The sequence below is a fragment of the Heterodontus francisci genome, chromosome 31 (assembly GCF_036365525.1).
Source record: "Heterodontus francisci isolate sHetFra1 chromosome 31, sHetFra1.hap1, whole genome shotgun sequence".
Lineage (NCBI taxonomy): Eukaryota > Metazoa > Chordata > Chondrichthyes > Heterodontiformes > Heterodontidae > Heterodontus > Heterodontus francisci.
In genome coordinates this window covers 48,398,414-48,423,334 of record NC_090401.1, presented here as the reverse complement: position 1 = coordinate 48,423,334, position 24,921 = coordinate 48,398,414, and the positions used below count along the sequence as shown (strand labels likewise).

General features: G+C 42.8%; 1 protein-coding gene across 11 annotated transcripts in view; it reads left to right on the top strand.

The window, feature by feature from the left end:
* The window catches only part of LOC137347239 (phosphatase and actin regulator 4-like), a 183,186-nt gene that overhangs the window by 140,282 nt on the left and 17,983 nt on the right, over positions 1–24,921 (top strand). For 9 of the 11 annotated variants that reach the window (XM_068011512.1, XM_068011511.1, XM_068011516.1 and 6 more), the window contains 6 exons: positions 7,991–8,071; positions 14,952–15,143; positions 16,898–17,218; positions 18,763–19,321; positions 23,256–23,455; positions 23,884–24,040. In XM_068011512.1, coding sequence (XP_067867613.1) covers positions 7,991–8,071; positions 14,952–15,143; positions 16,898–17,218; positions 18,763–19,321; positions 23,256–23,455; positions 23,884–24,040 — 1,510 coding nt within the window. The remainder of the gene's footprint in view (positions 1–7,990; positions 8,072–14,951; positions 15,144–16,897; positions 17,219–18,762; positions 19,322–23,255; positions 23,456–23,883; positions 24,041–24,921) is intronic. The other 2 variants (XM_068011510.1, XM_068011519.1) reach the window with 2 other exon arrangements.

The window sequence follows — 24,921 nt, the reverse complement described above, 5'->3', positions numbered from 1 at the left end:
ATCTTTATCCCTAATAGGCCCCACCAGACTCTTATTACCTGCTTACTATTTAGATGCCAATAGATTTATCTCGGGATGCATGATGGATTATCATGGTCTCCTGGAACTAGCTTGATTGACTCGGGGAGTTGAGAAGGAACTTCCCCTAGAGTTTCTCAAAAATTGGCCAAAGGTTTTTCTTCTCTATTTCTAGCCTTCCCCGAGTGTTAATATTATCTGCAGTTGGAGAGTGGTGCATCAGGTTTCACAGTCTAATGGAAAGGGTGAACATTGAGAGACCTAATGGTCTGTCTTGTTGCGTTTTCATCTCATCGTGGGATTTATTGCCAATTCTTAACTACTCTTGAGAAGCTACTGCCTTGAACTGCTGCATTCCATGTGGTGAAGGAACTCCCATTGTGTTGTTGGGCAAGCCGTGCCAGGATTTGATCCAGCGATGATGAAGGGATGATGTGTTTCCAAGTAAGGATGGTGTGTGACTTGGAGAGGATCTTACTGCTGGTGGTGTGACAGGCGCCTGCTGCCCTTATCCTTCTGGGTAGTGAAAGTCTCAGATTTGAGAAGTGCTATCGAAGAAGCCTCGAGTTGCTGCAGTGCATTTTGTAGACGATTCATTGCTGCTGCAGTGCACTGGTGGTGAAGAGAGTGAATGCTTAAGTTGATGGCTGGGGTGCCAATCAAGCAGACTGCTGCTTTCCAACTACCTGTAGGTTGGCCAGTCCCTATGCACCTTTTCCACTTGTGGAGCAGCCTCCATTTGACCTCTTCCTATACTTCTGAGTCTGCTGTTCTTCAGTCATACAGTAGCCTGGGTTGATTGGCCCACTTTTACTTTTACAGCTGCCCTTTAGAGAAAACATCTGGCCTCAAATTTTGAGTCCCCCCACTCTCACAGCATAGAGATCGGAAAGATTTTTTTCCTATTTCTACTTCCCCTCTCTTGTCTTGAAGGCTCTTACTTGGATATGGTGCAGTACACATACATCACAGCCAAGTCCAAACTCGTCTTCAGAGGACACTTAAATTTAAATAGGAATGGAGAAACCTGGCTGCTCCCTTTTCTGGTCTTTATTTTCCCCCGTCTTCAGCTCACAACTATAAAGGCTGACTGTTGGATCTGCTGGCACCTTTAGCTGATATCAGCTCACTGAACAAACCAGGGATTGAACCTGAGTTAACCTCAGTTTATATGTCTCAGTATCGCCACATGAGCCAAATTGGAATTTCATCCTGACAGTGCAAGGCACTGTTCATTGCAGCACTGGTGCAATTCACCAGCACACTGCCCCTTGGTTTCAAACCTTGCTTTCCTGCTGTTCAACGTGGATTTATCCTTATTACTCAGCATTACAGCTTCCAATCTGTCTGTGCCTTTCAACACATCCTGAGTTCGTATTTAATTGTGCTTTCCATCAACTCTATTGGGAGTGGGTCTGGGAGGTGATGACAGTAAATTGAACCTTCCAGTTTGATTTCTATAGTGAGTATATTTAAATTTATACTGCAAAGAGTTAATGATGGGTGTCTGGATTTGGTTACATGTAACATGATGACCGTGCAGTGACAACCCAACAGGCTAGAAGCAAAGTGTTTGCTGGATATTTTCATATCTGGTTGTCCTGTTACTGTGGCATCAATCCAAATCCAGAGTGAACGTTAAACTCTTTTCTGTTTTGACATTGTATTGCACCTATCCCCACACCCCCCTACCACTCCTTAGCTCAGTCATGTGGATGAATGATTGTAAGCTGCATTCACTGCCTCTAGGAATTGGTTACACTGGAGAAAAGTGTTCGATTACAAGTGCACTGACTTGTCGCATTTATTAACTCAAATAGAAAATGAAGGGTCAGGTTGCAGTGCTGAGGAGCTATAGTAATACAGATGTACTTCCTTTCAAGTGCTTTCATGCTTTTCACTATAGGTGTGTTCTTGCAGGACGCTTAGATTGTGAAGAGGTCGTAATTAAAATTAGCCCTTAGTTACGTGTGAGAAGTTGATGATCCTCCTACCAGTGACAATGAGATCCAGGCTTGTCATAGTACCGGTAAAACTATGGCTGCCCAAGGTCTCAAGTGGGATATCCTCTTTCAGATGACTAACACCAGGGAGTGGTTCACATCAGTGTTATGCCAGAACTGGCCATGCCTGCATCCAGCTGAAGCACTGCTATGGAGCCCTTTGTCTGTAACTTAAGAAATAGGAGCAGAAGTAGGCCATTCAGTCCCTCAAGCTTGCTACACCATTCAATAAGATCATGGCTGAACTTCTGCATCAATTTTAAAGGTGATCTATATGTTTTAAGTAGATTGGTATCTCCATTTAAAATAGCAGTCAGAGGAATTCCATTGGAACACTTGGGCTGGAATTTAATGATGAGACGGTCGCCCCGCCCACTGGCAGGAAAGCTGGGAGCGAACCTGTTCCAGCAGCCCTAAAGTCATACTGCTGTTTTGCGTGGCTCAGGTACAATTGGCTACAGGTCTGGCATCTGCCACTCTGAAGCAGGAAGTCCTGCCTCCGGGAGCTGTCGGCCAATCAGAGGGCCAGCAGCACTTCACTCCTAGCAGCACCACTGGGAGCGGTGGTCACTGTTAGGACTGCACCCAACGAGAGGAGGCCTCCAAAATGTGGGGTTGGGCCTCGCCAGGGACAAACAGGCAGGGCCGGGTGAGGGCAGGAGGGTTTGGAGTGTAAGGTGGGGGGGCGGCGGGGGGGGGGGGGGGGGGGGGTGTGCGCGCAAGCTCTGGGCTACAGGGTGTCCGATCAGGGGGGCACACTACAGCGCCCCCCCCCCCCCCCCCCCCCCCCCCCCCCTCACCCAAGTCTGCAAGGAGGCAGTCAGGTATTACTAGGCAGCCTCCTCAGGTCTCGAAGTGTCCATCCATTGCTGGTGATATACCAGTGCGGCAGGAAGATCCAACGTAGATGGTAATCAATCTGTGCAGACTCCAGTCAAGGGCTGTGTTCATTAAGGTCATAGAGAGATACAGCACTGAAACAGGCCCTTCAGCCCACCGAGTCTGTGCCGACCATCAACCACCCATTTATACTAATCCTACATTAATCCCATATTCCCTACCACCTTCCCTCAATTCTCCTACCACCTACCTACACGAGGGGCAATTTACAATGGCCAATTTACCTATCAACCTGCAAGTCTTTGGCTGTGGGAGGAAACCGGAGCACCCGGCGAAAACCCACATGGTCACAGGGAGAACTTGCAAACTTCGTACAGGCAGTACCCAGAATTGGACCCGGGTCAGTGCTAGCCACTGTGCTACCCCACAGTGTCACATTTGAAACTTAGAGTCACCTTCACAATGTGACAGCTTCTGGTTTAGGAGCAGAGAGCATTAGAAATTCAGGGGAAAAATTACTGCCAACTTGAAAAGTCCCCATTTATGCCCACTCTCTGCTTCCTGTCTGTTAACCAATCCTTGATCCGCGCTAATATATTACCCCCAACACTGTGAGCCCTTATCTTGCCTATTAATCTTTTATATGGGACCTTATCGAATACCTTTTGAAAATCCAGGTATACTACATCCACTGGTTCCCCATTATCTACCCTACTAGTTACATCCTCAAAAAACTCTAATAAATTTGTCAAACAGGATCTTCCATTAGTAAAACCATGCTGATTTATATCTTTTGGCCAACAAAGATCTATCAATTTCAGTTTTAAAATTAACAATTGATCTAGCATCAATTACCATTTGCAGAAAGAGTTCCAAACTTTTATCACCCTTTGCTTGAAGAATTTGTTAATTTTACTTCTGAAAAGTCTGGCTCTAATTTTCTGGATATACCGCCTAGTTCTAGACTCCCCAATTAGCAGAAATATTTTCTCTCTCTCTATTCTATCTGTCCCCTTTAATAGCTTAAAAGTTTTAATCAAATTTCCCCCTCAACCTTCTAAATTCATAGGAACATAGGAGTAGGCCATTCAGCCCATCGAGGCTGCTCCACCATTCAGTTAGATCATGGCTGATCATCTACCTCAACGCCACTTTCCCGCGCTATCCCCATATCCCTTGATGTCATTAGTATCCAGATATCTATCAATTTCTGTCTTGAACTTGCTTAATGATTGAACTTGCACAGCCCTCTGGGGTAGAGAATTCCAAAGATTCACCACCCTCTGAGTGAAGGAATTCCTCCTCATCTGAGTCTTAAATGGCCTACCCCTTATTCTGAGACTATGACCCCTAGTTTTAGACTCATCAGCCAGGGAAAACATCCTATCTACATCCACCCTGTCACCCTGTAAGAATTTTGTAAGTTTCAATGAGATCACCTCTCATTCTTCAAAACTCGAGAATTCAGGCCCAGTTTCCTCAATCTCTCCTCATAAAACAATCCAACTATTCCAGGGATTAGTCAGGTGAACCTCCATTGCACTCCCTCTATGACAAGTAATATCCTTCCTTAGATGAGGAGACCAAAACTGTACACGCATACTCCAGGTGCAGTCTCATCAAGGCTGTATACAATTGCAGCAAGTTTTCTTTACTCCTGTACTCAAAACCCCTTACAATTAAGGCCAACATACTATTTGCCTTCCTGTTTGTTGCAGCTGTAAGCTAGCTTTTAGTGACTCATAAACAAGGACGCCCATAGAACCATAGATAAATTTCGGCACAGAAGGAGGCCATTCAGCCTATCGTGTCCGTGCTGGCCGAAAAAACTAGCCACCCAATCGAATCCCACCTTCCAGCACCTGGTCCATAGCCTTGCTGGTTACAGCACTTCAGGTGCATGTCCAGGTACTTTTTAAAAGAATTGAGGGTATCTGTCACCACCACCCAGGTCCCTTTGGACATCAATACTTGCCAACCTCTCCCCATTTAGGAAATACTCTTGTTTTTATCTACCAAAGTCAATAACTTCACACTTATTCGCATTATATTCCACACATTATTCTTGTCCAAGTCCCCTTGAAGTTTCCTTGCATCCTCCTCACAACTTACATTCCCACCTTGTTTTGTGTCATCAGCAAATTTGGAAATATTACATTTGGTCCCCACATCCAAGTCATTTCTGTAGATTTGTGAACAGCTGTGGCCCCAGACTTATCCTTGCGGTACCCCACTAGTTAAAGCCTTCCAACCCTAGTTTGTGTAATCTCTCCTTGTAATTTAACCCTTGGAGTCTGGGTATCATTCTAGTCAATCCCTCCAAGGCCAATACATCCTTCCTAAGATGCAGTGCCAGAACTGCTCACAGTACTCCAGGTATGGTCTAACCAGGGCTTTGTATAGCTGAAGCATAACTGCTACTCATATTTCATTTCGTTAGCCTTTTTAATGATTGTCTGTACCTGTTCGTGAAATTTTAATGATCTATGTACTGGACCCCAAGTCTCTTTGGACTGCCACTGTTGCCAGCTTGTCACCATTTAGAAGGTACCCGGTTCTATCCCTTTTAGGTCCTAAGTGGATGACCTCACATTTGCCTACATTTTATGCTTGCAACAACGCTGCTTACATTATCGCCTATCTTTGTATCATCTGCAAATTTGAATGTGATTTTCTATCTCATCATCCAAGTTAGTGGATGCAGTGAATATTTGAGGTCCCAACAGAGATCCTTGCAGGACACCATTAGTCACATCCTGTCAATTAGAGTACCTGCCCATTATCCCCACTCTGTCTCCTGCCGCTCAGCCAGTTTTCTAACCAGGTCAATAATTTGCATTCAATTCTTGAGCTTAAACTTTAGCTAACAGTCTCTTATGAGGGACTTTATCAAATGCATTCTGGAAATCCATATAAATAAGATTCATAGACATTTCCTCTGTCCACTGCTTTAGTCACCTCTTCCAAAAAAAAAAGATCAACCCTTTACAAATCCATGCTGGTGCTCTTTGATCAACTGAAAATTTTCATCCTATCCTTAACTATAGATTCTAGCAATTTTCTGACAACAGATTAAAGGCCTGCTACCCGACCCGAACCTGACGAAAGCTCCGGCTTTCGGGCTCGGCTCGGGACGGGCCGGGTCCAGGTCAGACACACACATCAAGAAGTGTTAAAAGTTTTTTAAAAAAACCTACCTGAGCTGGGAGTCCAGAACTGGGAGTCACGCTTATACTGCAGCTTCCTGCAGATTGAAAGTCGCAAGGTAGGTAAAGGGAATATTCCGGTGCTCGGTTCGGGCACGGGAAAAAAATGGAGGGACTCTGGCCAGGTTGGGCACGGGTTGGATGTGCTTCTGTTGGGTTCGTAACCTGAGCAGGCCTTTACAACAGATATTAGGCTAACGGTTCTATAGCTTGCTAGGTTCCCTCCGTCACCTTTCTTAAAAAGTAGAATGACGTGCAGTTTTCTAAACTAAAGGAAAAGTTCCTGAATCGAGAGAACTTTGGAAGATTATGCAATGTTCCCATCTACTACTACTGAAACCCTAATATAAGAACAATTTGGTCCTGGGGATTTATTGCTCTTTAATGTTATTAATTTCTCGATTGCTATTATCTCACTTACATTAATTTTGTTGAGTCTCTGTTCCTGATTCTGTAATTTCCATGGAATGTCTGGCATGCTGACCAAGTACAAGGGATGCAGGCTTGAACATAATCTGGCACACACCTAGTTTAGGCATCCACCCCCAGATCTGGTTCAACCACATCAAGCTCTTTCAGGCTTCACTCTTCTCTACCAAAGCCACACATTACTCCAAAATCATTCCAAGATAACCCTGGGCTGCTTTTCTCCTATACCAACCATATCCTTAAATACCTATCCTCTGCCCCCTCCATCCTCATCTCTGAGTGTGAGAAACTCATAGTCTTCTGCTTACCCCACTCCTCTGTCCCAACAATTCAAACATCCTCTGGCTCTGCTCGACACAGCCCTGAATCCACATCTCTGTCTAGTTGTTCTCCCATCTCCTCTCAAGCCTTTTTCAAACTCGTCCCATCCATGACTGTACGTAAATCCAATAAGTTTAGTATTTAGGAGTCCATCTTGCATTTCTTTCAGTATATTTGTCCTTAAATTCTTTAATGCAGCATTGTTGTCTCAAGAATCTTAGTAAAGTGTAATAGTGAGTCAGTCCAATTTTCAAGCCTTGTCCACCAGAACCATGGAAGACACCCATAAACATAGTTACAGATTTTATACTTCCAACTTGAGTTGCGTTTTGGAGAGCATTTTGAGCTGTGTAAGACTACAGTGAAGTGAAGTACTGGCAGTGAAGGTGCTAGTAGGTAGTAAGTGAAGGATTCATACAAGAAGGAAAAATCAAAATACTGCAGATGCTGAAAACATGAACCAAAAACAGAAAACACTGGAAGTGCTCAGCTGGTCAGGCAGAAAACACAAGATTTGGTTTTGAAAGGTTTTATACCGGAAACATCAACTATCTTTTGTTTTCTCAATGGATGCTGCCTGACCTCCAGAATATTTTCCGTGTTTTCTCTTTTTAAAATATAAGAAGCATATTAGTACACAGCTCAAGAGTTTTGATTGAAGTGATTGTTTTCTTCCTTGGAGGATATTGGTCCCAACACACTAAAAGTCCTGGACGATGTTGTGAAAGGGCTCAGTGTAGCTTTAATGACCACCAGGCCAATTGTATAAATTCCTTGTTATGTTGAAGATGGCCAGAACTGTTTACATTTGTAGAATCATTGGATTCTAAGTGTGGCATTAGGCTTTTTGGTCCATTGTACCTGTGTAGGCTCACAAAGAGCTATCCACTTAATCCCATTCCCCAACCCTTTTCTCATCCTCTCTTGAAAAATAAAAACTCAAACATTAATCTATTTACCTTATAAAAGCTGTTATGGATTCTGCTTCCACCATTGTTTCTGGCAGGGTATTCCATGAGCTAAGAATTCTCTAAAGAATTTCTCCTAGCCCCTCCCTTCATTCTTTTGCTTGTGTCTTAAGTTTTCATGTGTACTACTTGATATCACATAAGGGAGTTTGTGGAGAAACATTTATCTAAAAGTCTGTTCACGGACATGTTTTTATAATTCCAGTTTTGGACAGGAAGTTATCTGTGAGACAAAGCAGAGCTGAGCTGGTTAAGAAGGGAGTGTTGAAAGAGATTCCTGAACAAGGCAAGTATAATGAAGAGAGATTTGATATATTTGGATTTAATTAACATAGTCAAATCAAATAATGAACAAGTTGGATCCCTTCTCCCACCCAAATTCTCTGAGGGATGTTGTGATTGAGTGGCCTTTGTACAGCAATGTATAGTGTTGTCACCAGGATTTCATTAAGGCGTAACTTTGGAGTTGCGAACTTTTGTACAGTTTCCACTTGATCACTTATTATGCTCTTGAGTTTTGCCTTGCATTTGGAGCTGTACAGTGCCAGGATGAAATACTGGTCATTACACGTCTGTCACTGGCACCAACAAATTCAGGCAATAAATGGAAGGTGCAACTCAACAGAGTAGTGTGATTTTTCTTTTATTTAAATGTATGTTCCTAAAGTGTTTTAGTGCTAATATACTAAAGCCTGGTGACAATAATAGTCGCAGTTCCTTTAACAAACTGCTGAGGCTTTCACATTTCATGGCTGCAACTCAAATGTGATTGCTACAGATCATCTGGTAGCCAAAGTTAAATGTAGATAGAGCAAGTGATTTGGTGTGCAATATTCTCCTGTGACAAATCCCATGAAGTGTCAGCTTGGCTTAAGGAATTCAGGGGAAGCTTCTTTGTCTAGAGAGTGGTTGGAATATGGGAATTACTACCACATGGAGTGGTTGAGGCAAATAGCATAGATGCATTTAAGAGGAAGTTAGATAAGTACACATGAGGGAGAAAGGAATAGAAGGATATGCTGATAGGTTCAATGAAGTATGGTAGGAGGAGGCTCATGTGAAGCATACGCGTTGGCATGAACCAGTTGAGCCGAATGGATGGTTTCTGAACTGTAAATTCTCTTACAGTCTGGAATGCACTGCCTGAAAGGGCGGTGGAAGCAGATTCAATAGTATACTTTAAAAGGGAATTGGCCATATACTTGAAAAGGAAACATTTGAATAGATGTGGGGGTAGAGTCGGGGAGTGGGACTAACTGGATAGCTTTTTCAGCGAGCTGTTACCAGCACAATGGGCAGAATGACCACCTTCTGTGCTGTATGATTCTATGATATTGAGAGGCTTCAGACTGGTCATAGAAATGTTAGCTTTAGTGCTGCATAGTTGACTAGTCTTTTGTTTGCATTGTGGGTGAGAAAATCTTCTTTCAAATAATTAGTTTTCTGAAGGCTTTTATATCACGAGAATCATAGAATGTTACAGCACAGAAGGAGGCCATTTGGCCCTTCATGTCTGTGCCAGCTCTCCAAGAGCAATTCAGCTGGTCCCATTTCCCTGCCCTTGCCCCTTAGCCCTGCAAATTTTCTCTCTTCAGGTGCTTATCCAATTCCCTTTTCAAAGCCATGATTCAACCTGCCTCCGCCACACACTCAGGCCGTTCCAGATCCTAACCACTCACTGTACGGGGGGAAAAAAAGCTTTTTCTTGTGTCGCCCTTGATTCTTGTGCCAATCACCTTACAGCCCTGTCCTCTGGTTCTCAATCCTTTCATCAATGGGAACAGTTTCTATCTATCTACTTTGTTCAGATGCCTCATGATTTTGGAAATTGAGATTGGAAGGACGAGACCGAGCAAAGCGTTTCCTTATCAGATGTGAGGGTGAATTCTGTCACATGACAGAGGCGGAAGGTCAGGAGTGTATTTGGCTTGAGGCAGAAAAGCGTGGGGTTGGACTGTTTGAGACATGCAACAGAATTTATTACAGAAGCATTCTGATTTAAGCCGTATAATGGTTGATTGAACCCCAATATAGTGGATTTATCCTGTAATTCACCTCTCATTGATTCTAATTTTGGGATGGTAGGTGTGAAGTGAGAAATGATTGTATTTATAAGTGGAGAATTGAGAGTGCAGCATGGGCAGTGTTCGAGCATGTGTGAGCTGTCATAAGAATGGTTTGGGACAAGTGTACTTGGGTGGCATGGGAGCCCATTGACGCCCCCAATAACTGGCCCCCAAATTGTCTTAGCACTGGAGTAGCCAAAACCATGATGATGTCTGTAGTGTTTGATTGACCTGTGGGGGAAGCAGTAGATTTTGCTGTTAGTGTGATATTGCATTGCATGCCAATATTACTGTACTGGCTTGCTGAGGTTTCATTATGGCAGAAACCCTTCACAAATCTCTGTTTAGGCCTCAGCTGGAGTATTGTGTACAGTTCTGGGCACCACAGCTTAGAAAGGGTATCAATGATCTGGAGAGGAGATTCACCAGAATGATAACAGGGATGAGGGAGTTCAGTTATGTGGAGAGATTGGAGAAGCCAAGATTGTTCTGCATACAGCAAAGAAGGTTAAGGGGAGGCATACTGGTTTGCAAAATTATGCGCAGGTTTGATAGAGCAATGAGGGAGAAAAAATTTCCTCTGGCAAATGGCTCGGTAACCTGAGGTCATGGATTTAAAATAATTGGCAAAAAACACAAGAGGGGAAATTAGGAGAAATGTCTTCACAAAGAGGGCTGTTAAAATCTGGAATGCATCCTCTGAAAAGAACTTTTAAAAGACAATTGGACATGGACTTGAAGATGTCTCATTTATAGGATTATGGGGGAAAACTGGGTGCGGGGCTAAATTGGGCAGCTCTTTCAAAGAGCCGGCACAGCCATGGTGGACTGAATGGCCCCCTTCTGTGCTGTAAGATTCTATGACTCTAAACCCAATATTGCAGCATTACAGGAGAATGCTTTGTGAAATGGCTGACTTGAAAATTTTGACATCTTCAGGTTACATATTTATTTGCCACCGCCATTATATTAAAAATGAAAATACCAATTGAAGGTGTTAAATTACCAACAGAAGTCTTTAAAATAATGAACATAGAAATGTTTCTTCTTGGGGGAATCCAAAATGAGGGTTCATAAGCTGTAAGATAGTCACCAATAAATCCAATAGAAATTCAGCAGAAATTTCTTCACCCAGGGACTGGTTAGAAGGCGGAACACTCTACCACATGGAGTAGTTGAGGTGCATAGCACAGATGCATTTAAGGATTAGTATGAGGGAGAAAGGACTATGCAGTTAGGGTTAGATGCAGGAGGGTGGGAGGAAGCTTTATGAAGCATAAACATGAGCAGAGACCAGTTAGACCCGTTTCTGTGCAAAAAATTTAATGTAATTCTCTGAAGTTGGGTTTCAAGTTTGAGGTTTTGCTTTTTTCAATCAATATGGTATTTTCCATCTCTCTGGATCGTGAATCAATTGTTGCCCAGCACTGAATCCTTATAAAAACACATTAAGGAGAATGTGTGTGCTGAAAACAAGTCCATGATTGCCCAAATCCATGCTTCCTGAATGAAATGATTGTCCAAGAAGCTGTTGCACCGATTGCCTCCACTAAAGCATTAGTTTTTAGGGTGGCCCTCTACACATTTTATATCTGAATTGATGAGCAATTTCCCAATGCAAAATCTTTTATTTGGTCAGTTGCGTGTCTCACCCTCTCAGAAATCCATCCTATATTGGATCCTGCAAGCCAGGTGACGAAGTCTGCACGTTCTGTAGTCACAGGCTTGTGGTCACAGGTGCAGACTTATCTACAATTTCATGTCTATCATTGCAGTATGCAAAAGCACCAGTAATGCTAATCGTAATGTAGAAAGGAGCTCAGTGTGCTGAAAGAGGCGTAGTAATGACATCCCTCTCCCTGTCAGTAATCTAAGGTTGAACCTGACTTCACCATCTTGGTGTCATCTTTGACCCCAAGGTGAGCTTCCGACCACACATCGTTGGCATCACTAAGGCTGCCTAATTCCACATCCTTAAAATCGCCTGGCTCCATACCTGCCTCAGCTCTTCTGCTGTAATCCTTATCTATACCTTTGTAACCTCTAGACATAACTATTCCAGTGCACTCCTGGCTGGCCCCCCACTTTCTACTCTGCAAATACTTGAAGTCATCCAAAACTCTGCTGCTTGTGTCTTAACTCGCGCCATGTCCCATTCACTTATCACTCCTGTGCTCACCAAGTTGGCTCCTGGTTAAGCAATGCCTCAATTTCAAAATTCTCATCCTTGTTTTTCCAAAGTGCTCCATAGCCTCTCGCCCCTCTCCTTCTCTGGAATTTCCTCCAGCCCAGCAACGTACTGAGATCTCTACTCCTCCAATTCTGGCCTCTAGAGCATCCCCTATTTTAATCGCTCCACCATTGGCCGTGCTTTCAACTGCCTAGGCATTAAGCTCCCAAATTCCCACCCCAAGCCTTCCCCACCTCTCCTCCTTCAAGATGCTCCTTAAAACCTAACTCTGACCAAGCCTTTAGTCGTCTGCCCTAGTATCTCCTTAAATTGGCTCAGTGTCAAATTTTGTTAATTGTCCTATCGTGCACCTTGGGATGTTTTATTGCGTTAAAGGCACTGTTTAAAGTTGTTCAGTAAAGCCAGGCAACATCTACCCTATTTTAAAGAAGAAAGTGTTGCCAAATAGAATTTTTTTTTATTATGCAGCAGGTTATGATGACCTGGAGCAACCTCCACTCCCAGTGATAAAAGCTGTTCCTCATAAATTACTGACGAACTGACACGGATTGAAATGCTCGTTGTATTTTTTTATACGCATTCTTGGGATGTAGGCATTTGTTGCCGTGAGAAGATGGCGGTGAACTGCTGCCTTGAGCTGCCGCAGTTGGTGCGGTGAAGGTTGCTCCCACCATGGTGTTAGGAAGGGAGTTTCCAGGATTTTGGTCCAGCAACAATGGAACAACAGCAATATTTGTCCCAGGTCAGGATAGTGTGTGACTTGGAGGTGATGGTGTTCCTATACAACTGCTGCCCTTGTACTTCTGGACAGTGGGCATCACGGGTTTTGGGAAGCCTTGGCGAGTTGCTGCAGTATCACTTAGGAAATTTTAGGGGAGGGGGAGGAATAGAGTTACACTTGGAACTGGTCTATGTTCAGGGTTCACTATTCATAATAAAAGGTTTACTGTGGTTTTTGCTGGTTGGAGGATTCAGTAACTCGAAAGCTTAAAATTAAGATCATCAAAATAATAGCATTTAGGGGAAATTCCTTCATGTGGAGGTTGTTAGCAGATGGAATGTCCACCCAGAAATAGTGGTGGGAGCAGAATCAATAACAGATTTTAGAAAGGAAATGAATAAATATTTGAAAATAAAAAATTTTGGAAATGCATGGAGAAAGGAGCAGAAGGATGGGACAAAGTGGATAACCCTTTCGCAATCATTGCAGCCAAGATTCTCTGCTGCAAAATATTATGATTTTTTTCTTTTAATCACACCTCAGTGAAGTGCTTTGGGATGTTTTTCTACATTTAAAGGAGCTAGATAATTGCAAGCAGCTATTGTAATGAGTTGAAATAGAATTTATAGTAACCAGCTGAAGATTTGACACGGGGAAGAGGAGCAGCCTCAACAGTTGATGTTTTTAGGGATTTTTAGAAATACAGATGAAAACGGGCAAGATAAACTGGAGGGGGGCAAATGGTCCCATCTCCCCTCTTTTTCCCCCCCTCCCCAAATAAACGAAATACAGTTGGATTTTATTCTTAACAGGGGCTTCCCTGCTGAGAAGGTTAATTGTTGTCAGCTTGCAACATCGTGTTAATTTAGTGTATTACTTTCTTATGCAAATAAGGTTGCCAACTCTCCAGGATTGTCCTGGAGACTCCAGGCATTAAAGCTAGATCGCCTGGGAAAACTTTCGACAACTCTGGAGTAAAGTCATAGGGGCATTAAAAACAAAATGTGAGCTTTTTGCCATTTACTTTGAACACGTTTGTTTATTAGTTACACAAATATTAGAGCTGGGAGAGGGCTATGTCTGTTTGACTTGACAAGTCAAGAATCATCCAATCGGAGTAACTGAGTCTGTTCATTTTCCACTTGGCCTTGGGAAGGCAGCAAACTCTGTTTGGATGTGTTGGGTGACCGATGGCTGAGTTTGGGGTGGAACAGTTGGAGGCAGGATGCTCATGTGATAGTCCCATGAATACGTCCGACCAGAGTTAGCAATCTTAGATGCGTGTTGGTGTCTCAGCTTCAGGGTGGCAGCTGGGTGTACCAGTGATGGAATGCAGGCTGAGTCTCCAGCTCTACTGAATGGCCAGTCTTTGAAGAGGATTTGAGTGCTGATCAGATCCTGTTTGCAGCACCAGCTCCTCGCTGTTGAGGCCAAGAGGAATTAATTATCCTACTCTTTGGGTGCCGATAAGATCGAGAATAATTTCCGAGTAATCTGCTAAGAGGTTTGGAACATTTTAAGAAATTGCCCTAGGCTTTGTCAGAGCCAATAATGTGGTAGGCTAAAGGACACACATTAGAGAGGTGAAAACAGATTGCAAAAAGTAAGGACATAAATTATCCGCTGTCTATGTCTGAATTTATTTAGCGAGTGATTATCTGCTTCACAGGAATTCTTGTCATACTGTGCAAACAGTAACTTCATGCACTTTGAAAGAATTGGTTGGTTACAAGACATTTCTCTCTTGTTCTGAGCCTCATTTCTGTTTGCACCACTGGTTTAGAGTTGAGACGGTGCTAAGCAGTGGCTTACTGACCGCCTTTATAGAGTCCTAGAAGCACACATCACGGAAGGGAGGACATTCAGTCCATCATACCTGTGATGGCTCTTTGAAGGAGTTGTCTAATCAGTCACACTTTTTTTTTCCCATAGCCCTGCAAATTTCTGAAGTGTGTCCAATTCGCTTTTGACAGTTGCTATTGAATCTGCTTCCACCACCCTTCCTGAGTGCATTCCAAATCATAACTCGCTGTATGAAGAAGGTTCTTCTCATCTTCCCTCTGGTTCTTTTGCCAATTACCTTAAATGCATTCTCTGGTTACTGACCCTCCCACCACTGGAAACAGTTTCTCCTTATCTATTCTGTAAAAAAAAAACTTACCAGGCTTCCATTTCTTCCTTTCTGCAGATGGGGAAATTAATAGCAAACCTGTCCAAAACAGTACACTAAAGAATGGGCATACAGTCCCTGTGGGTGAATTGTCTACCTCAACAGAGGCTGAACCAGCAGCCAGAGGTGAAAAAAGGTCGAGTCTTTCAAAAGCTCCACAGGAAGCTGAGGAGAAAATGAAGAGCTCTGCTGAAGAGCCTGAAAAAAAAGGTAAGAAATCAAAGTGCTTTTTGTTTTGTAAAACACACTAGTTTCACCGGGTTTAAACTTTTTAAATTCAGTAACTAACACATACATCATTGCTATTTTATGTAATGTGTGGAAAGATAACCAAAAGAGAAAGGGTGTCTCATTTTTATTCGTTTCATGGGATGTGGGCGTCGCTGGCCAAGCCAGCATTTATTGCCCATCCTTAATTGCCCAAGAGAAGGTGGTGGTGAGCTGCCTTCTTGAACTGCTGCAGTCCATATGGGGTAGGTACACCCATAGTGCTATTAGGAAGGGTTTTGACCCAGTGCCATTGAAGGAACGGCGATATAGTTCCAAGTCAGGATGGTGTGTGGCTTGGAGGGGAACTTGCAGGTGGTGGTGTTCCCACGCATCTGCTACCCTTGTCCTTCTAGGTGGTAGAGGTCGGGGGTTTGGAAGGTGCTGCCTGAGGAGCCTTGGTGCGTTGCTGCAATGCATCTTGTAGATGGTACACACTGCTGCCACTGTGCATTGCTGGTGGAGGGAGTGAATGTTTGTAGATGGGGTGCCAATCATGCTGGTTGCTTTGTCCTGGATGGTGTCAAGCTTCGTGAGTGTTGTTGGAGCTGCACTCATCCAGCTAAGTGGGGAGTATTCTATCACACTCCTGACTTGTGCCTTGTAGATGGTGGACAAGTTTTGGGGAGTCAGGAGGTGGGCTGATAAGTGGCAAGTAACATTTGTGCCACACAAGTGCCAGGCAATGAGTTTTTTCAGGTTCCTCAGCGGAGCTCTTCATTTTCTGCTCAGCTTACTGTGGAGTTTTTGAAGACTCGCCGCAGGATTCCTAGCCTCTGATCTGCTCTTGTAGCCACAGTATTTATATGGCTACTCCAGTTCAGTTTCTGGTCAATGTAACCCCCAGGATGTTAGTGGGGAATTCAGCAATCGTAATGCCATTGAATGTCAAGAGGAGATGGTTAGATCGTCTCTTGTTGGAGATGGTCATTGTCTGGCACTTGTGTGGTGCAAATGTTACTTTCCACTTATCAGCCCAAGCCTGGATATTGTCCAGGTCTTGCTGCATTTCTACACGAACTGCTTCAGTATCTGAGGAGTCACAAATGGTGTTGAACGTTGTGCAATCATCAGTGAACATCCCCATTTCTGGCCTTAGAAACATTAAAATATCTCAAGTTATAACTCCCCTCCGCCCCCATATAAAAGGACATGGATAAAGGGCAATACAATCAGGTTGCAGTAGGCAAGTCCAGTTGAAGAATCAAGTACTCCGAGGAATGCAAAGATCTCTGAGGGTTGTAGGGCTGAGGGAGGTTACAGAGATGGGGAGGAGTGAGGCCAGATTAGCAAGATCAAGGGTGATGAGTGAAAAGTACAATTCCATTTTATTTAACCAGGGACATTGTGCAGTGTAATATATTCTGCATTCTTGTGGCAGTGTATTTCCTGCTGCCTAAGAAACATTATTTAAAGGGGCATTGTCCACATGAAAGTGTTCGGTGAACCACTTTTTTTTTTCCACTCCATTATAGTAATTCAAAGTTGGGAAGAGAGTACCATATGGCACTTCTGCCTCTTCACCAAAACGTTTTCCAGTTTTTAGTGCTCTGTGCTCTTTTAGTACGAGTTATCAGTGTGCGAGTGTTGAGTTTATGATTTGTGCATTTTTTGTGTTTGTCATTCTCTCATGTTGTCTTTCCCAGTTTTGTGCTTCCTCTATTTGATGCACGTTTTCTTTTAATTTTGTTACTCAGCAGAGGCTGCGGAAAGATGTCGATTGTCAGAATTGGCGCCCATACGTGACCAGAAACAGGCTTTGCTTCCTCCTAAAAGACCAGTGTCAGCTCCCACTTTGGAGGCAGGCGAGGGGCAAGTGAAAGACCCTGGAGCCAACATGACCACTGCCAAGGATGTCTCTTCCATTATTTCCTGTTTCTCCACTTCCTGTTCCACCACTACTACCAATATCATTGACTCTTTGGCCCCATCTGCAAGTAGCACCACCACCACTGCCCCTGCCAAGCAACCCCCCATTCCTCCTCCAAAACCCAATCGAAATAGCAATCCTTTGTTTGGTAAGTATCTACATACTGCCGCATGGCATACTTTGTGAAATAAGCTACAGGTAGAATTTTACCTTGAAATGGAAAGCAATTACAGATGTTCCTTGCTGCATTACTGCAGTTCAGTGTGGAGAATTCAAAGTTCATCCACTTTGGATCTGAGAAAGTCAAATTGGAATATTTTCTTAATGGTGATAGACCATTATGGAGAAGCAAAGGGATTGAAGAGTCCATGTACGCAAATCACTAAAAGCTGATTCAAAGGTACAAAAGTGATTTTAAAAAGCTGAATGGAATATTGGTCTTTATCTCAAGGGGATTAGAATTCACAAGAGAGGAAGTGTTGCTTCAGTTGTACAGAGCCTTGGTCAGACCCCATCTGGAGTTAGTTTCGTGCACCAAATCGCAGGAAAGATAAATTGGTATTGGAAAAGGTAAAAGGGTATATACCACTTTTCGTGACCTCAGGATGTCCCAAAGCTTTTTATGGTCAATTAAGTATTTTTTTTTGAAGTATTATCACTGTTGCAATTTAGGCACCGCACTGATTCACCAGAATGATACTGAGGCTTAAAGAGTTAAGTTCTGAGAAGGGGGTGCATAAACTTCAGTTTTAAGGACGATCTAATTGAGTTATTTAAAATAATTAAGGGATTTGATTTGACATAGAGACACTATTTCCTCTGGTGAGAGAAGGCAGAACAAGGGGGCATAACCTTAAAATTAGACCGAAACCATTTAGGAGTGAAACCAGAATCACTTTTTCATGCAAAGGATAGTTGAAATCTGGGAATCACTTCCCCAAGAGGGTGTGGATGTTTGGAGTCAATAGAAATCTTCAAGACTGAGATTGATAAGTTTTTGTTTGGTAAAGGTATTTAGGGATATGGAACAAAGGCGTGTAAATGGAATTGAGGCACACATCAACCATGATCTAATTGAATGGCAGAACAGACTCAAGGGGTTGAATAGCCTACACCTATTACACGCGTTTCTTTGCCTGCATACAGTAGGGCTAATACTGTAACAAATGCTTTTGAACTTGTCCAATAACCTTTCCCTGTTGTCCTGTGTCCATATATAGCAGCATTACTCACTCCTGAAAATCTTGATGCAGTATTACTAATTTGTTACCCTTCTGATGTCATAAATCTTTTGTCTATATAAATATATATATATCATGTTAATTTAAAAACCTAAGGCATGATGGTGCGGTTGATTGAAAGTTAACCTGTGTTCTTCCAAGGCAGAGTCTTAAATGTAAAAGATTTAGGAAAGGAATGTTCAACCTTATACTGAGCATGGTTTGTGCTCCAGTCATTATGCCATATTTAATATTTTCATATATTGGCCACAACTGCCTGCCATAGGATATTTTATTTTGTCCAGCTGACCATTGCAAATCTGTTGCCTTCCTGTTTGTTTAACACACAAGGTCTCACGATGCCCTTATCTTGTCAGGATGAAGTTTATGTTTCTAAGCAATGAATAGTGGTACAATTCTTAAAACAGGCAAGTTTCGGAACACTGACTCAATTTGCAAAATTCTGTTTCAGCGGAACTTAGTCACATCATGACCCCTGGCCCTGGCCTAGTAGTGCCAGGTAAGCATTCGCCACCAGTGCCACACAGGAGGATAAGCTTCAACCCGCCTGTGACTGAGCCAAACAACACTACCCAGAATGTGTGCGAGAACAAGGAGAGAACGCAGCTACCAATGCAAGTATCGACATCAGCACATGCACCTACATCATCGCCAGCATTGCCTTCGCGCCCACCTTCTGCTCCAGAACCCTGTCCTCGTCAGTCCCTTCCACCAAGACCTCCAGTCAAAGCTACTCCCCCTGCATTGACATTCTGTCACGCCAGTGTACAACATGAAAAAGAACCTGATCAGCAGCCTCATCCTTCATCTGATAACTGTCCCGAACTCCTTCCAACTCGCCAATCTCAAGTTCCTTTGCACATAATGATCCAGCAAGCGCTGTGTAGCCCTCGACCAGTTGTCACTGCAGCTGATGGCTCAAATACAGCAAAATCATTGCTTTTTGAGACTGCCTTTGATGATGCTAATAAGAGCCGGGCATTGCAAGTCACCTTGGAGAAGTTAAAATGGTGAGTGCACGTGTTATTTCAAATGGCTGTTTTAATTTTGTGCCCCTGAGGTAAGAAGTGTTAGTGTTTGGTAATGGAACACTGTCTGTTTCTCAGCTACCCAGTGTCAGCACCCAAGCTCAGTTTCGGCACCGTTATATTCAGAGTGTAACAACTCTCTTTGCTCTACCTCAATAATGAATGAATGCGGCACAGTGGCGCAGTGGTTAGCACCGCAGCCTCACAGCTCCAGGGACCCGGGTTTGATTCCGGGTACTGCCTGTGTGGAGTTTGCAAGTTCTCCCTGTGTCTGCGTGGGTTTTCTCCGGGTGCTCCGGTTTCCTCCCACAAGCCAAAAGACTTGCAGGTTGATAGGTAAATTGGCCATTATAAATTGTCACCAGTATAGGTAGGTGGTAGGGAAATATAGGAACAGGTGGGGATGTTTGTTGGGAATATGGGATTAGTGTAGGATTAGTATAAATGGGTGGTTGATGTTTGGCACAGACTCGGTGGGCCGAAGGGCCTGTTTCAGTGCTGTATCTCTAATCTAATCTAAAATCTAATCACAGTCCCAACCCCAGCCTCAGAAAAGTATCCTTCCCACACTTCAGTGTGCCATTTTTCCATACCAGTCATCTTGTTTGCCTCTTCGTGTGTTACTATAATTGGTGCCAAGTTGAAAACTCTCTTCTGCTGTGGGGTCATGGCCACCAGGAGTTGGATTCTGGAAACTGTGCTTCAAGCTGATTAAGAAAGTACTTGCCTTTAAATAAATCCTGTCACATCCGGAGAGTGTCATAAAGAGCTTCACAGCCAGTGAAGCACTTAGTGTAGTCACTGTAGGACAAACATAGCAGCCACCTTGCACTTTGCAAGGTCCCACAAACAGCAATGAAATGAATGACCAGTTGATCCATTTATAGTGGTATTTGTTGAGGGAGGAATGTTGGGCAGGACTCTTTGAATAGTGCCATTGATTCTTCTGGTGTGACCGCACTAAACATTAATCCCCCTGTGGTACGTGCATGTTACCTCCTTCCAAACCAGAATTTAAAGCATGTTGCAAACAATGGAAAACTAGAGTGCTTAGAATGTGGAATTCGCTATCACATGAAATAGTTAAGGTGAATAACAGCGAAGTATTTAAGGAGAAGTTAGATAAGCACATGAGGAAGAACGGAATGGAAGGTTATATTGATAAGGTTAGTTGAAGATGGGTATGAAGAGTTTCATGTGGAGTATAAACACCAGTATGGAACCAGTTGGGCCAAGCGGCCTGTTTCTGTGCTGTACATTCTACATAAGTGAACACTGGTGTACCTCGAGCCTTTGATCATTTATTCAAATTTGTCCACTTAATTGATTTTGTGTTGTGGGGGGAATGGATGAGCTTTGGATATTGAATGGAGTTTATCACAATGTGGCAAACTGTGGAAAACAAAATTAAGTTGAATATTGCCACAAATGCCTGGCTGGACCTTGTTTGAAGTGAGAGCAAGTACTGTACAGCAGAGTTGAAATGCTCACTGATTTAGTCTGAAGGTCCATATAGGTGAAGAGCTATGCTGCTTGTGGATGTAGCTGTGCATATACTGCATTAGCAGAAGAAATTTCTGAGTTTGTTCTTTAGTTCTGTGAGCATCAGGAACACAAAAGATAGGTTAACACTTTGGAACCAGGGTGTAGAGGTGGGGTGTGGTAGGTATACCAGATTTCCATAAGATATATTTCATGCACCTCTAATTTTGGCCAAGTTTAGTGGAAATCCCTTAACAAAAAAAAGTTGGGCATGGATAAAATCTACTTGAAGGAATTTTAGACTCTGCATATTTCTAATCCCTTCTATTTTTATTTCTAATTAATGGTACTTGTGATTTTGCTTGCCAAATTTTCTCACTCTTTCTCCTCTACCACTCCAGAAGGCATTGTCTCTTTGGTAGGATATCATTCCCTGGATGTCATTCACCCTCGAGTCCACCACCCAAACAGCATTATTTTATAAGCCTGGATGGTAAGAGTTAGAAAGATATTTGATCCCGATGGTGTGAGGTCTCAGCCTCGCCAGATCCTTTTCCTCACCAAGTGCCGAATGTTTGTCTGCTTCCAGCAGGGAATGCTGAATGGCATTTAGGAGTGAGAGCCTTGGCGGATTGTCTCCTCTCCAAGTTAGGGGTTGCCCAGTGCTGCCTTTTCATCACCACCTGCTGCGCTTGCTGAGACCAACTCGCATAACACGATTTAATGTCAAATTCTGACATGCTCATGTCATGAACATTAATTGAATCTTCGATATTTCTGTCCATGTGTTACAGTTGCTTTTGTGTTTCTCCATTTTCTCTTCCCTTCCTTCATTTGAAGGTGCTAACTCATGCTAGGGCCTGGGTCCTGTTGGTTGTCCTTATATGTGTAAGCTTTGACAGGCTGTTTTTCCCTTGCCCAGTACCACATGCATGCACTTTTCAGCAGGAGCCACTGGTTAGTAATTGGGGCAGCAATACCGAATGATTTTATTTTTGCAATCCTCCCAAGCCTAGAGGCCATAGGGCCATTTGCAGGTTCTGTCGAACTGCCCTAGCTAAAATCTGTTTGGCCTCTTTCTTCATGATTAGTTGGGCTATCAGCCCATTCCACCTTCAGATCCCTGGCGAACTATCCACTTGGCCCCATTTCCCCATCCTTTTCCCATACCCTAATATATATAAAAAACATTCAAATAGTATTATGAATACTGCTCCCAGCATTGTTCCTGGCAGGGAATTCCATAAGTCTTCTGTATTTAAAAACACAATCTACTCACTCCTTCATTCTAAGGGAGGCAATCTTAAAGTTATGCCTTCTAACCAGCTCATTGATCACTTGGAAGTGGTTTTCCCCTAATTACCTTATCAAAGCTCACAATTTTGAACAACTCCATCAGATCTCGCCTTATCCTTTGTTTTAATGACAAGAATCAGTTTCTCATGTTTGTTCTTGGTGAATCTGTTCTGTACTCCTTCCTAACGCAGGGCACACAAAACTGTCGCAATATTCTAACTGCAGCTTAACCAATAATTCTGTAAATTTAACATGTCTCTTTCTTATGTTCAGACCTTCTGTTTATAAAATCTAGTACACTTTGCAGCTTTATCAACCTGTCCTTCCACTTTAAGCTCATAGGTCTTGCTGCTGTTAGAATAATACCGCACAAAATGAGGCCATTTGGCTCTTTATGCCTGTGAAAGAGCCATCCAATTAGTCCCACTCCCATGCTTTTTCCCCATAGCCCTGCAAATTTCCACTTCGCATATTTATCCAATTCCCATTTCAAAGTTACTAAGGACTCTGCTTCCACTACTTTCTCAGGCAGTGCATGCCAGATCATCATAACTTGCCGCATAAAAATTCTTCATCTCATCTCTTTTTTTTTTGCAAATTATCTTAAATCTGGGTCCTCTGGTTACTGAACGTTCTGCCAGTGTTTAAGTGAAGGGATGTTTGATGTCTGTTACATAGATCAGTTTTTTTATGTAGATTTCTTTAAAGAATTATAGATTTGTCTGCTGTTCGGAGAAAGGTTAACCTTTTGATTGTGCACCTCTCCCTGTCTACTCATATCTACCCTATCAAAACTCTTCATAATTTTTTCAAATGTTCTTCCATTTAGTGTAATCTCATTATTATTCATCCCAAAATGGATTTCCCTCACATTTCTCTGCCTTAAGTTTCAACTCTCTCGATGTGCCCCCATCTATCAACCTGTCCATGTCACTCGCAGCCCTATTCACAGTTAATCATGTTCAACTTACTTGGAATAAAAAGCAGAAAATTCTGGAAATACTCAGATTTTGCTTTTGTTCAATATTCTTGAGTTGTCTGTACATTTTGATACTGTGCCTAGTGTAACGTTTCCCACTGTACCAGCAAAGCCTTTCATTAAATAACTAACCAGCTTTCATATAATCTGATCACCCAGCCCCTCTGATGATGAGAACACTGAGGATGAAGAGGAGGAGGAGCAGAGATCCGAGAAACAGGATTACCCAGCGCTAGTTTCATCAGTCGTCATCATTCCAGAACTCGTGAGACAGGATGAAGACGTGAGCGATTCAGATGACGATGGTCCAGTACTGTACAAGGATGACTACGATGAAGATGAGGAAGATGATCAACCCAGTATGTATTTGCATTCATGAACTTTAAATACGTACACTTAAGCAATATTGCCTTAAGGATGTTGTTTGTGTCTTCTCTGTTAATCCATTGTTTGTCAAGGAGGATTAGAACTTATAGTTGCATAGGTCCAAGTGCGGTTGTACCAATCTTGTCCAAGACTTGAGTGCCAAATCTATAAGCCAGTCTTTCATGGCCTCTCCGTCTGTAACCTACAGTGCAATAATAGTATTAATTATTCCAGTACAGATATTAGCCTACTGTACATTAGCAATATTAATTTTTGCTTTCTGTAATTAATTTGATTAGAATTTAATTTCCTCTTTTTTCACAAAGATTAAAGATGAGCTGCAGTGTACAGCTACAGGTTGTTTTTGTTATTTCGAAGAAAAAGCAAAGTTTTATTTACTGGTCTGTAAAATCTTTCGTAGGTTCATTGGCTAATAAAGTAAAACGAAAAGATACTTTGGCCCTTAAACTGAGCAACAGACCTACAAAGCAGGAACTTATAGAAAAGAACATCCTACCTCGTCAGTCGGATCAGGAGAGACTTGAGATTCGACAGCAGATTGGAACAGCGCTCATCCGGTAAGACGACATAAAAATGGATAGTAGGTTCCTCAATCTTACAGAGAACACTGCTTTCACTCATTAAATTAAAACTGTTCTTTGCTTAATATATGCTGCATACACACTGGTATAGTAGACACAGGACTTTATGGTAGTGAGCAAGCTTCACTGCCTAATAAAATATCAGCCATGGCTTGGTTGCTAGCATTCTTGCGACTGAGTCAGATGGTTGTGGGTTCAAGTCCCACCTCAAAGACGGGCACAAATATCTAGGCTGACATTCCAGTGCGGTGCCGAGGCAGTGCTGCCCTGTCAGAGGTTGCATCTTTTAGATGAGATGTTAAACCGCAGTCCTGTTTGCACTCACGGGCAGCCGTATAAGGTTCCATGGTACTATTTTGAAACAGAGGTGTTCTCCCACTGTCTTAGCCAATATTTATCGCTCAACCAACATTGCTTTTTTTTAAAAAAAAAGTAGATTATCTGGTTATCATCACATTGCTATTTGTGGCAGCTTGCTGTGCGCATATTGGCTGCTGTATTTCCCTATATTACAATAAGTGACCAAAAGTACTGCATTGGCTGTAAAGTGCTCTCAGACATACTGAGGCCGTGAAACATGCTCTATAAATGCAAATCTTTTAATGTGGGTTGTGGATGACCCTTGAGAATGATTTCCGAGAATGCCAGTCATGCTTGGTGCATGGTGGGTTTTGGTTGTTCCTCCAGATCTGTTGACAGTTACCCCATTTGGGTAGGTGGAGTGTGACCAATGCATGCAACTGTGTTCTTGTTCACTGCCAGCAGCTGGTTGACATTTGAACAATACCCCTACACTATACACCAAGTACCCAGAGAGTGATCAGTTTTCCAACACTTCAACATCATTCAAGATATGT